At 46.2% G+C, this 12,256-nt stretch overlaps 1 protein-coding gene across 4 annotated transcripts in view; it reads right to left on the bottom strand.

Annotated features, from left to right (window-relative positions):
* The window catches only part of OSCP1 (organic solute carrier partner 1), a 34,310-nt gene extending 26,700 nt beyond the window's left edge, over positions 1-7,610 (bottom strand). The window contains exons 1-3 of one of the 4 annotated variants that reach the window (XM_024357907.2): positions 6,709-6,902; positions 4,276-4,350; positions 463-492 (exon numbers count right to left, since the gene is read on the bottom strand). In XM_024357907.2, the coding sequence (XP_024213675.1) occupies positions 463-492; positions 4,276-4,303 (58 nt within the window). In that variant the 5' untranslated portion in view covers positions 4,304-4,350; positions 6,709-6,902. Of the gene's footprint in view, positions 1-462; positions 493-4,275; positions 4,351-6,708 lie in introns of all 4 variants that reach the window. The other 3 variants (XM_024357912.2, XM_024357905.3, XM_024357906.3) reach the window with 3 other exon arrangements.
* Between the last annotated feature and the right edge of the window lie 4,646 nt (positions 7,611-12,256).

Here is a 12,256-nt window from a genome sequence, read left to right as displayed (position 1 = left end):
CTGGCAGCCATGCAGTTACATGCTTCGATTTTTCTCGGTTGCTCTGTGAGCTCAGGAGAATGGCTCAGGGAGGGTCACTCATGTTGAAGCACAATTCTTTGGTTACATGACAAAACAAAGTTGTTTTAAGGACTACCAAATAGGATGACACACCCCAAAGTATGGCTATTGCCCCAGCTGTCCCAGCAAAGCTTGGAACTGAGAAAAGGAGACATATCCCTCAAGTACAGTGTGGCTTTTTGGTCAGAGTTTGCTTAGTTTTCATCTTAACATGCTGTATTTCTTCCTCTTAAGTAAAAGATTCAAATGTATAACCAATATCTCAGCTAAAGACAAACTCATGCCTATTTTCTTACTTTGACTTTGAAATGTTTCGAGCGGTCCCATTTTAAGCCCTGCTGATAAAGGCCTGAGTGAACCTGTGGATGCACACTGAACACATGCAGCCCGGAGATAGCATACCTCGTTTTCTGTCCACCTCTGTCCATTCATCTACATGAAGCATACAAAAAGAAAACACCAGTTCATGAAGCAAGAACATTATTTTCAAGGAGGCTTTAAACATACCAATTCCAATGATCTTATCTATGAAACTTTACTTTTCACGTTGGCATTTAATGTCTAATGTGAGCACACTGCCTTCTATTTGAAACCTTTAAAAGGATGATGGATAAACAACATATTTCAAAAAAGCTCAAGAAAGGCTATGTCTTACAGAGACTGGCCTAAGAAGAGAGTAAACTGAGGAGGATTAGCTATCCTGTGGTTCATCTTGAAAGGCCCAAGAAGCCCCGCTCTCTAATGCTACAAGAATACATATCATTCAGTAGTAGGCTTTTAAAGACGCTAGCCTCCATGAGGAAGAATAATTCCAAGAACAGGCAGAGGAAAGAGTTTCTTTGTATACAATCTGAGTTTTCTTTTCTTTTCTTTTTTTATTAATGTAAGATTTCCCTTTCTAGAGGACAGATGGAACTGCTCAAATTAGAAAACTTGAAATGTGAATTAAAAGGAAAATGTCAGCATTTGTTTCTGTTTTACTTTATATATATATAGATGCATGATTTCCATGTAAAAAGAAGCGAATAATGATGGGACCACTATGAAGAAAGCTTCTGAGGCAAAGGCAGTTGGGGAGATCCCAAGAGGAGACCAAATAAGGAAAAATGCAGCTGGCTAGAGAAATCGGTGAGAATCAAGACTCTATGGGTTGAAACCTGGCTCTACTTACTGGCTATATAAACTTCAAGCAACTTGTTTAACCTCAGTTTCATTCGTAAAATAGGGATCATAATAGCACCTATCTCACAGGCCTATTGTGGGGATAAAGCATAACACACATCAAATACTTAGCTGGCTTCCCTTTGAGTTCTGTTTCCTCTACTGAGGGGTATTAGACACCACCCATAAAGGATGGAAGATGACTTTTTTCCTTTCCTTAATTTTTGATGGAGATTTCAATCTAGAAGAACCACCCCTAGATAAAAAAGTTCTATACACATCTGTATTTCAAAAACATTTTGGCGAGGCACAGTGGCTCATGCCTGTAATCCCAGAACTTTGGGAGGCCAAGGTGGGCGGATCACCTGAGGTCAGGAGTTCGAGACCAGCCTGGCCAACATGGTGAAACCTCATCTCTACAAAAAATACAAAAATTAGCTGGGTGTGGTGGTGCACACCTATAGTCCCAGCTACTTGGGAGGCTGAAGCAGGAGGATTGCTTGAACCCAGGAGGTGAAGGTTGCAGTGAGTGGAGACTATGCCACTGTACTCCAGCCTGGGCGACAGAGCAACACTCCGTCTCAAAAAACAAAAACAAACAAACAAAAACCCCAAAACCATTTTGTAATTAATAGTTTCTTTTGGAAACATTTGCCACTAGATTGTGGTATTAGGGGTGATTTCTGAAGTTATAATCAAAGTATACACATGGCTTCAATACATAATACCAAAAGCTCCCAAGAGAGCAGTCTGAAAGCATGCCCAGTGCCATGTCCTAACCGGCTGCAAAGGGTTTCCATTGCAAGATCACACTCCTCTGGGAAAATTCACCATCTTCCCCCACCAAGAGTCATGGGCTCTTGAAAAGAAAATACTGGGAGAGCAGCACCAAAAGTTTGGCAGATACTGTTTTCTTTGGCACAATGTCCACATCTATCTTTCTGTGGCATTTATTTATTTATTTATTTATTTTTGAGACAGGGTCTTACTGTGTCGCCCAGACTGGAGTGCAATGGCGCGATCTCGGCTCACTGCAACCTCCACCTCCCGGGTTCAAGCGATTCTTCCGCCTCAGCCTCCCGAGTGGCTGGGATTACAGGCACCTGCCATCATGCCGGCTAATTTTTTATTTTTAGTAGAGATGGGGTTTCTCCATGTTGGCCAGGCTGGTCTTGAACTCCTGACCTCAGGTGATCCGCCCACCTTGGCCTCCCAAAGTGCTGGGATTACAGGTGTGAGCCACCACACCCGGCCTGGCATTTATTTTTTATTTGTTTATTCTGAGAGGGAGACTTGCTTTGTCGCCCAGGCTAGAGTGCAGTGGCGCGATCTCAGCTCACTGCAACCTCTGCCTCCCGGGTTCAAGCGATTCTCCTGCCTCAGCCTCCTGAGTCGCTGGGATTACAGGCGCCTGCCACCACAACAGGGTAATTTTTGTATTTTTTGTAGAGATGGGTTTTCACCATGTTGGCCAGGCTGGTCTCGAACTCCTGACCTCAGGTGATCCACCCACCTTGGCGTCCCAAAATGCTGGGAATATAGGCGTGAGCCACCGCGCCCGGCCCCTGCAGCATTTATTTAACTGGTGGTATAGTGTGATAGACTTGTGGGAATTCAAGGAGGTGGAGTTTTAATCCCCTTGCAGATGTGTTTGGGGAATAGTGGTGCTGCAAGGGGGTCATCTCTGAAGGACAGTGACTCTTGCTGATAAAATGGAACTGGCAGATGCTCCCGAAGGCAGGCAGGCTGAACGCCAGCAGGGGTCTCTGTAGTGCTGTGTGCTCCCCTACTCCTTTCCTCCTGAGAATACAGGGAAGAGAAACACCCTGTTTTTCTATTATTTCTCCAGATGACTTATTTGTGACAACTCCACTTTAGTTCTGTTTTGAGTGGGGGCAGGCCCAAGGCTATTCAGAGCTAGTCGTTAAACTGGAACTAGAAAAATAAAACCAAAGTCTCACTGCCCTTTGGTTGCTCGTGCTACACTGTGCTTGGCATGTCTTGGAAAAATCACTTTGTGGCCACATGCCTCAGTTTCCTCTCCTGTAAAATGAGGAATGTAAGCAAAAAATAATAAGGTCTTATTTATAAATATTTTTAAGAGGCAAAGGTAGCTTTTATTATTCTCGCCATTGCTTAAAACAGGAGACGACATTCAATATGCAACACTCGATAGTTGCCTCATAGAGAGAGCACTTCCTTTCTGTTGAATGCTAAACTAGAGGCTGCGTTGTGGGGGAAGCTGCAACATCTGCCTTGGCCTTGTGGGAACAGGGATGGCCTCCAGGAGACCAGTTAGTCGTATAAGATAATGAAAACATCTAGAAGAAATATGATTTCCACTCAAAGCTTCGAAGAGGACTAGTTTACCAAGTCTAGTGTTTTATAGGTTCCTGTGTACAGGGATCTGTTACAGGGGCTCTCGCTCCTGCGGCCACAACAACTTTAAATGGTGGAATAGGTGGAAGACATGAGTGTTTCTCAGCCCGTTGAATCCTATGCTCTCTACCCTGTTTTCTCACTCTATCTTCTACAGATCTCCAACAGCCAACTATTTTGTCATTTATTTGATAAAATCAGTGGGTATATTGGATATATATTTTTCAAACTCCTCCCTCTCATCCTGACCTACCAACCCCCACTAAGATTCTGATATAGTCCCCAAGGTATGGCAGCAGAGTATAGTGGTTATAGTAAGGGGACTAAGTGGTTATAGTAAGGGGACATTGGCTGAGTATGAGGACATTGGTTATATGAGGGGACATTGGTTATAGTAAGGGGACATTGGCTGAGTATGAGCTTTGGAGCCTGATGCCTTGGGCTCAAATCCTTTACTTTTCCTCTTACCAGCCATGTAGCTCTGGGCAAATTAGTCTTAGTTTCTCCATCTGTAAAATGGGGATAGTAATATTACCTATGTGTTACAATAGTTGGGAGGATTAAGGTGTTTAAGAGGAGCCCTTGGTACAAAGTAAGTGCTTGATTTTTCATTGTTTTATTGTTGATTGCTGTCACTAGAATCAGTTACTGGAGTGGACTGATCAATAGCCCTACCTCCAGTGAATGTCCAGAAGGGCTGCATCAGGCTCCATACAGTATCTCACATAGTGTTTGACACTCAGTCAAAATCTGTGGAATGAATGAGTGTGCGAATGTAAATTACTAAAGATGGCCGAAACTCCCAAAACCATATTTAGCAAAAGCAGAAAAAAGGCTATAACTCCTAAAGGTAAAGCTGTCCCCTAGTATTCCAAGGGCCTTGTCCAGACCTCCTCTTGAAAGATACCTCTTACTCATTGTGTTAAACATAATAAATACATTATTTCATTCAATCCTTACAACTTTGCTTTAACATATATGTATTATTACCATTTTATGGAGAAACAGGTTTATAGAGGTTACACCCAAAGGTCATGCAATTAGTTAAACGGTAAAGCTGGAATTGGGACCCAGGTCTGTAAGACTCTAGAGAGTATGTTCTTAATTGCTAATTTACATTATCTTCCAAGATGCAGACTACCTACCAGTCTGAGGACTCCAGCATGTCACCTCATTGGTGCCACTAGCCTGAATGAAATCAGATCACACAGGCACCAAGGAAAACAGAACCCTCTCAAAGGAAAAATGACAATGCTATATAAAACTGCCAATTTAGATAATCAGTTCAAAAAACATTTTGTGATCACTAATTTATTCTGGTCTAGGAATTATGGTAGGTGCTGGAGTACAAAGATGAATAAGACAATCAAGCGGGAGACAGACATATACACAGATCATTTCAGTATAGCATGGCCAGTGATAAGGTAGTGAGGAGCAGGCATGGGGTGCTATGGGAGCACAGGCTGCTATGAGAGCATGCACAGGCCCTTTCTGCATATGGGGAGGATTCCTGAAGGAGATGATTCTTAAGCCGAATAATGCAGGATTGAAGGGGATGAATGTAGGGATGGGAATTACTAGCACAGAAATACGAACAAACATGGTTTAAGCGGAGATCTATGAGCAGTTTGGTATTATTGGGAAACAGGAGGCAGGCAGTGGTGGAAGAAGGGACTGCAGAGGAAGACAGAGATCAGATCAGGAAGGGCCCTGAAATGGCCTGTGCAAGGACTTGGTCTTAACCCAGATGGCAGTGGAAAGCTGACAAAGGGTTTTAGGCAGGGGCAAGTATGGACAGATACACATTTTAGAAAGCTCATTGGCGGCAATGTGCAGAATGAATGGAGGGGGTATGTTATAGGGAGTTATTTTTAGCTCTTTATGCATGGACTTGCACTCAGTCACACACACACAATAGTTAATATCTGAATATGTATGCTTAGCATCTGAATATGTATGTTGAACATCAATTGAGCATACAAAGATTAATGGAGAGAATGTTTTAATTGGTGGCCATGTCAATTGCCTTTTCCACTTTTCCTCCTCTACTTTGAAATATAATATTTCCTTCATACTTAATCCTAGGAAATTTGGTATAAGCAAGTTGTTTGCCGAGAAGGGAGGAAAAGAGGAAAAGGAACAGAGTGGAGAGTGTTCTGAGTCGTCATTTTTCTGGGGATTAGTGTGGTGTCCATGGGAGCCAGATTTTGCATTTTCGAAGCTCTCATATAATTATTTTCACAATTGTATTCCCCTCCAACACTTATGAGGAGATTTATAACTTTATTTTTTCATATTTATCTATATTATTTTAGAACACCAAATTTCTAGAAATACTTCTGAGATGAGTAAGACCAATCTCCAGCTTATGTGGTAAGATACTACCATAAAGGAATTAAGAATCAGAACCTGGGCTGGATGCGGTGGCTCACGCCTGTAATCCCAGCACTTTGGGAGGCCGAGGGGGGCAGATCGTTTGAGTCCAGGAATTGAAGACCAGCCTGGGAAACATGGTGAAATCCCATCTCTACTAAAAATACAAAAATTAGCTGGGCGTGGTGGTGCATGCCTGTAATCCCAGCTACTTGGGAGGCTGAGGCACGAGAATCGCTGGAACCCAGGTGGCAGAGGTTGCAGTGAGCCGAGATCGTGCCACACACTCCAGCCTGGGCGACAGAGCGAGACTCTGTCTCAAAAAAAAAAAAAAAAAAAAAAAAAAATCGGAACCTGTTCCTTGGGGGTAAAGAGGATGCTTGGACTAGCAAGGGGTATGATACTAGATGGTGGGCAGCTGGGACTCCTACATTTGGAAGGCACTGATTGACAAGAGACACTGGGAAATCACCTCTCCCATTTGAAGAGATGGGGAAATTAGGGAGGTCAGGCACCCTAGTGTCCACTGGGAGTATTAAGTTCCTCTGCTGTGAAAAAAGCTTTTGGGGGATTTGATTCCCGAGGGGCTCCAAATGGATGTGGCTTGTAAGAAAGGTCCCTGGTTATAAGAGTGAAGTGTGTAGGGGTGCGGGTCTGGCTGTGGGTGTTAGGGCGATGATGAGAGGGCCGGGCTGCTGGCTGCGGGTCTGGCTGAGCGGGCCGGGGGCCTCTCACCTTTGCGGGCCTTGTCTCCCGGGATGTTCTGGGCCCGCAGCCGTTGGTCGAGGATGTAAAGCATCTCCCCGCCCAAGTTCAAGAAGAGCAGCGGTAGCGTCCGCACCGACATGGTGCTGGAAACGAGCTGGACTGGTGAAGAGCCCCGGAGTTCGGTAGCCAGTGGCCTGAAGGCCAGGCCGCAGCGTCCCAATAGTCTGGTTGCTGGGGCAACACCGTGACGGGAAGAGCGAGCCAATCAGAAGGCGGTTTGGTGAGAGGTGCCCAGAGGACGGGAGCTAATTGGTCTGGTGGTGGACCGTCCCGAGGGGATTGGTCCGAGCCAGAGGCCGGCGCGGCGTTGGCCCCGGCTGGGGAGCTGTGCTTTTGAGACTAGGTTTCCCTCCAAAGGGCGAGGGCCGGGCCAGGGCTGGGGGTGGTCTCGACACAGCCGGGCCAGGGCTGGGGGTGGTCTCGACACAGCCAGCCCGGCGCTTGGGACCCCGGCCGCTGGCGCGGGGCCTCAGGTTGCTATAACAGAGGAAAGCCCAGGCAGAACGGCATTAGAGCAGGCTCGGGTCAGACGGACCTGGGTTGGAATCACGGCTTGTGATTTCTTGCTGTGTGACTTCGGGCAGGGTTTGAGCCTTGGCTTCCTCTTAGGTAACATGGAGCTGGCACTCACATCACAGGGCGGCTGAGAGGAATCAGTCAGATCATGGAAAGGCCCCGAAAGCACTCAATAAAAATGGTAACTGACTTTTCTTTTAGACGAGGGAAGGATCAGAAGTCCTGAGTCGTTTGCATCGCCTCCCAAAAGTTTACTTGAAGTGAAGCCCCTCCTGGTTTCATACTCCATGAAGCAAACCAGTCCCGTCCGTCCCCGTGTGTCCAGTTCCCAGAGGATGCGCGCTGGGGGCTCTGGGAAGTTCCCTCCTCGACGCTGTTCCGAAGGCCTCCCAACCATTTCTTTTTTTCTTTTTTTTTTTTTTTGAGACGGATTTTGCCCTTGTCGCCCAGGCTGGAGTGCAGTGGCGCGATCTCGGCTCATTGCAACTTCCGCCTTCAGGGTTCAAGCGATTCTCCTGCCTCAGCCTCCCGAGTAGCTGGGATTACAGGCGCCCGCCACCATGCCCGGCTGATTTTTGTATTTTTAGTAGAGACGGGGTTTCACCATGTTGGCCAGGCTGGTCTGGAACTCCTGACCTCAGGTGATCTGCCCGCCTGGGCCTCCCAAAGTGCTGAGATTACAGGCGTGAGCTATCACGCCCGGCCCCAACCATTTTTCTTTGAGGGCAGCGACTCCCTTCTTCACCTCCATCTTAAGCTCCAGGATTACTTTTTGCCATCTGCTGCGTATTTTTACTCTGATGAACAACCATTTCTGTAAATTTCAGTACTTCCAAAACCTACTAATTATCTTTCCCTCCAGCTACTCAAACTTGAAACTTGGGCCTTGGCTTCCAAATCTGTTTCCCAGGGTCTTTATCAGTCATCATATTATGCTTTTTCCTCCAACACGTTTCTTACATTCATTCCTTCATTTGTTTTTCTGTCTGCATTGCTATGTTCCTCTGTATCACTGTTCTTTTCTCTCTTCTACCTTGCACTGGCTGCTAAGCTAAATGTCAGAAGACATCACTTTTTTTTTTGAGATGGAGTTTCACTCTTGTCGCCCAGGCTGGTGTGCAATGGCACGATCTCGGCTTACTGTAACCTCCACCTCCTGGTTTCAAGCGATTCTTCCGCCTCAGCCTCCTGAGTAAGCTGGGATTACAGGCATGGACCAGGGCACCATGCCCGGCTAATTTTGTATTTTTAGTAGAGATGGGGTTTCACCATGTTGGCCAGGCTGGTCTCGAACTCTTGACCCCAGGTGATCTGCCCGCCTCGGCCTCCCAAAGTGTTGGGATTACAGGCATGAGCCACTGCGCCCGGACAGCATCACTTTCAACATGACACATCTCTTCAGTGGTTTCCTACTCTTTGCCAGATCTCAGTCTAGATGCCTTGGCATGGCATTCCAGGCTCTCCACAGGCTCCAGCTACCTTCTTTTTTTTTTTTTTTTTTAAAGAGATGGGGGTCTTACTTTGTTGCCCAAGGTTGGAATGCAGTGGCACCCTGGTGGCTCACTGCAGCCTAGAACTCCTAGCCTCAAGTGATTCTCCCACCTCAGACTCCTTAGTTGTTGGGATTTCAGGTGAGAGCCACCATACCTGGCCAACTACCTTTTTAAAGCCATCTCCTGCACCTGGCCACCTCCTCTCCCCCAGTCCAGTTGAACTCGTCAGCAGGCTGCCTCTTCCTCATAACCACACCAGTGAAAAGTCTTGTCCTGCCATAACTGAGCCCAAGTCCTTCCCATATTAACATTCTCCTTCCATCCCTGCTAGTCTGTTTTCCTTCCCAGTGAAGTGTTTTGAACGAGTCGACAACACTCACAACTGGAACTTCCTTAACATCCTCACTCCCCACCTCACTGCAACTGGTGTTATGTTCCCTGAACCCCACTGAAACTGCTTCACCATGAATACTTTTTGGTCCTTCCCTTAACTGATATCTCAGCATCAGGACTATACAGAATCCCATTGCTGGCAGCCCAAGGCTTTGTTTAATTTGGTTATTTTTCCTGCTCTGTGCTCTGTTTTAAAAGGGAATACAGGCCAGGCGCAGTGGCTCACACCTGTGATCCCTGCACTTTGGGAGGCCAAGGCCAGCAGATCACTTGAGGTCAGGAGTTCAAGACAGGAGTTCAACACCAGCCTGGCCAACATGGTGAAACCCCGTCTCTACTTCGCTGGGTGTGGTGGCACACACCTGTAATCCCAGCTACTGTGGACACTGAGGCAGGAGAATCGCTTGAACCTGGGACGGGGAGGTTGCAGTGAGCCAAGATCACACCATTGCACTCTAGCCTGGGGGACAGAGCAAAAACTCTGTCTCAAAAAAATTAAAATAAATAAATAAAAGGGAATACAACTAGGATAGGAATGTAATAAACACCTTAGCATCATTACTTCATGTTAGGCCTTCATGCATTTTTGTTACCTGCCTTGCTCCCAAAAGCATTTGAGTTTGCTGTAGTGTAGACTCTTCCCTTAGCTTCTCAGACCTTTTTCTTGGTCTCTAAGCAGTGTGGTATAGTGAACAGGACATAGGCTCTGGAGTCAAGACAGAGCCAGCTTTGAATCCTAGACCTTTCTCTTCCCAGCTATATGAATTTGGACAAGTTACCTAACCTCTCTGAGTCTCAGTTCTCTCATGAGTCTCATCTCTCATGGCTAAAATGAGGATAATTAGCCAATATGCAGAGTAAAGGTGGCTGTGAATATTAGATAATGTGCCTAAGGCAGCAGTTAAAACAATGCCTTTTGACCGGATGCAGTTGCTCGCGCCTGTAATCCCAGCACTCTGGGAAACCAAGGCATTTGGGAGGGCAAGGATTGCTTGAGGCCAAGAGTTTGGGTAACCTGGGCAACATAGTGAGACCCTCTCTACAAAAAATAAAAAAAATTAGCTAAGCGCAGTGGCTTACACCTATAGTCCTAGCTACTTAGGAGGCAGAGGCAAGAGGATTGCTTGAGCCCAAGAATTTGAAGTTAGTGAACTATGATCAGGCTACTGCACTCCAGTTGGGGCAACAGAGCAAGATCCTGTCTCTAAAAAAACAACCAGCCAAACCAACCAACCAACCAACCAACCAACCGAAAAACACACAAATGCCTTTGCAGTAGGGCCTGATCCATTAAAATGTGTTCCTTTTTCTTTCCTTCCCCTTGGCTAGCCCCCTTAACTGTTAGTACCTGGCCCTCTGACACACTACCTCTAAGTAGCTGTGGCCACTTGGAAGTCCTGGCCCATTAAAGGCTTTCCCTACAGTTCCTGGAAGTGATATCTGAATAGTGGATCTTCAGTTCTGAGCCTCTCATTTCTGCTTCTGCAGACACCCAGGCTCTGTTCTACCCCTACTTCACCTTCTCCTCCAGCTCAGCTGCTCCTTCTGACTTAGGCTAAGCTCTCAGGGATCATCCTTCCCATCCAGACATGGTCCTTTTTTCTTATATACTCCATCCCTGGGCAGTTTCACTTATACCCATGGGCTCAATCACCCAACAACTCGCAAACCTCTCTAGTCCAGACCTCTCTACTGAGTCCTAGATCTAAACTTCCAACTGCTCTTTGGATAGCACTTTAGCACACCTTTCTCCCTTTTTGGCTTTCCTCAGTGGCTTCCCTTCCCAGAGTGAAGTCCAATGTATTTCTCCAGTGTTATGGGCCGAATGTGTCCCTGACCAAATTCATATGTCGAAGCCCTAACTCCAATGTTACAGTATTTAGAGATGGGGCTTCTCAGAGTTAACTAGGGTTACATAAGGTCGTGAGTACGGCCCTCATGACGGGATTAGTGGCCTTGTAAGAGAGTGAGCTTTCCCCACTGCATGGACCAAGGGAAAGGCCATGTGATGACATTGAGAAGGTGGCTTTTCCAAGCTAGGAAGAGTCCTCACCTGAAACTGAATTTGCTGGTACTCTGATCTTGGAATCCCCAGCCACCAGAACTGTGAAAAAACGAACTCAAAATAAAAATCCTGTGAAGTCACCTAATCTATGGTATTTTGTTATGGCAGGCTGAGACACCCAGAAAGCTCTACATCACCTGGTATTTGCCTACCCCTCTGACCTTGTCTTCTTACTATTCTCTTTGTTCTGTTTTAGACACATTGTCTTCCTTGGGTTCTTCAAACATACCAAGCATGCTCAGGCTTCAAGGTGTTGGCACTTAACTTGGTGTAAATGGATGGGCTTTATGGGGAACGGGGATCCATAACTCCCTAGAATTTATAAGCAATGCTTTGCATATGCTTCCTGGGGATAGGACTTGTAGTTTTGATCAGATTCTCTACGTGAACACCGATATCCCCCAGCCCCAGTACACTGCTCTGATCTCTCCTCCTTCCATCTACCATCCACACAGCTGTTGCTTAACTATCTAAAACACAGACCTGTTAATTGCCATCATTCCTTCAGTTTTAAAACTTGAACTGTCTCCCCACTCCCTAGTGGACAGTGTACAATCTTCTCAGCCTAGCATATAAAGCTTCTCACACTTCAGCTTCAGCTTACCTTTCAAGCTTTATTTCTCATTCTCCCCGTTCTCTGAATACAGCATGCCTCTCTAGACTTCCTTGCCTTTGTACTTGCAATCCCTTCTGCCCAGGAGGCCTTCCCTTCCTGTCTCTATATAGTGAATTCCTACTCATCCTTTAGGACCCAGTCCAGAAGGCAGCTCCTACAGCAGTTCTTCCCACCCAGCCGGCCACACTTCCACTGTGCTGTCACGTGCTCTGTCTTGCCTCCACTGACACACATCACCTGGATGACAGGTACTTGTTTGTATGAGTGTGTGGGAGGCATGTCATGAGTGTGTATCCTCTGGTGGGTGAGGCAGGGACTCTGCCTCAGAAAACTCTGGGATCTCAGAGCTGAATGAAAGAATAAATTCCTTCTCCTCCTCAGGCCAAAAAGAGCCCCATCATCTCTCCTATCATTCTTCAAGACAGAAAGAAA

This window comes from Pan troglodytes, chromosome 1 (assembly GCF_028858775.2).
Source record: "Pan troglodytes isolate AG18354 chromosome 1, NHGRI_mPanTro3-v2.0_pri, whole genome shotgun sequence".
Classification (NCBI taxonomy): Eukaryota; Metazoa; Chordata; class Mammalia; order Primates; family Hominidae; genus Pan; species Pan troglodytes.
This window is presented reverse-complemented; position numbering and strand designations above follow the sequence as displayed.